Source organism: Cucurbita pepo, unplaced genomic scaffold, assembly GCF_002806865.2.
Source record: "Cucurbita pepo subsp. pepo cultivar mu-cu-16 unplaced genomic scaffold, ASM280686v2 Cp4.1_scaffold002136, whole genome shotgun sequence".
Lineage (NCBI taxonomy): Eukaryota > Viridiplantae > Streptophyta > Magnoliopsida > Cucurbitales > Cucurbitaceae > Cucurbita > Cucurbita pepo.
Genome location: NW_019648227.1, coordinates 1 through 1,225, shown reverse-complemented (window position 1 = coordinate 1,225; position 1,225 = coordinate 1). Strand labels below are relative to the sequence as shown.

Genomic DNA, 1,225 nt, shown 5'->3' with positions numbered 1-1,225 from the left:
GACACTAAATTTCTACTTAAATAGAGTCGCGACCGTCATCATAATGTAATCATTTTGTGCGGAAATAAGCGTTTAAACTTCATCTTAAAACACTATCATGGACTTGCGTGTTCGAAAACATCTTTAAAACAACACAACGAAGTACTAAATAAGTATTAAAAGTAAAAACATATTCTAACCTAAGTATAAGAAAATAAATACAACTACGCTATGCATGTGTTTTTGTTTTTCATGGACGTTATGATGACACTTTCCTTATGGGATTGAATTATTTGTTCAAGGAATTAGTTTAGATTTGGAAGGGAATGTTCATTGTTTTTCCATTCTGCAGGGGGCATTCTTAGAAAAGATTAAATCTGAGAACCCTGAAACACCATGCTTCCTCTTTGGACACTCCACGGGAGGGGCCGTTGTTTTGAAGGTCAGTTAATTCAAAAAACATCCCTAACCCATCTGGCAAAGTGATATCCATTTTCAGTCTCCTTAACTACAATTTTATGCAGGCCGCTTTAAGCCCTCACATAGAGAAAATGGTGAAGGGAATTATACTGACTTCGCCTGCGTTGCGAGTTAAACCCGCCCATCCTATTGTCAAGGTAAGTATAGTCCCGATTTCGGTCGATTGGCCGTCGAGAATACTGTGCAATTCTGAGTTATAAACACACTCATGTTGAACTACTTCCATAATGTAGGCTCTAGCTCCAATCTTTTCCATAGTGATTCCAAAGTTTCAGTTCAAAGGTGCAAACAAGAGAGGCATTCCAGTTTCAAGGGACCCTGCAGCACTCGTGGCCAAATACTCCGATCCATTAGTATACACCGGACCGATCAGAGTCCGAACAGGCCACGAGATCTTGCGGATTTCATCATACCTGATGCAAAACCTCCAGTCAGTCACCGTCCCGTTCTTCGTTCTCCACGGGACAGCCGACAAAGTCACGGATCCTGTAGCATCCCAGGATCTGTACAATGAGGCAGCTTCTGAGTTCAAAGACATAAAGCTGTATGAAGGGTTCTTGCACGACTTGCTGTTTGAGCCTGAGCGAGAGGAGATTGGCCAGGATATAATCAATTGGTTGATGAAAAGGCTAAATGCCAACAAAACTCTTGCAAAATGAAGAACACTTTCAGGGTCTTAGTTTATTGTGTTTGCTCTAGTGGCTACTAAACTTGTATATCTTATAGACTAACTTTACTTCTCATAATAATTAGGTCCTAATTAGTC

General features: G+C 40.4%; 1 protein-coding gene across 1 annotated transcript in view; it reads left to right on the top strand.

Moving 5' to 3' along the window:
- The window catches only part of LOC111786611 (monoacylglycerol lipase-like), a 2,998-nt gene extending 1,860 nt beyond the window's left edge, over positions 1–1,138 (top strand). The window contains exons 2-4 of the mRNA XM_023666846.1: positions 256–421; positions 504–596; positions 693–1,138. Coding sequence (XP_023522614.1) covers positions 256–421; positions 504–596; positions 693–1,118 — 685 coding nt within the window. The 3' untranslated portion in view covers positions 1,119–1,138. The remainder of the gene's footprint in view (positions 1–255; positions 422–503; positions 597–692) is intronic.
- Positions 1,139–1,225: the final 87 nt, after the last annotated feature.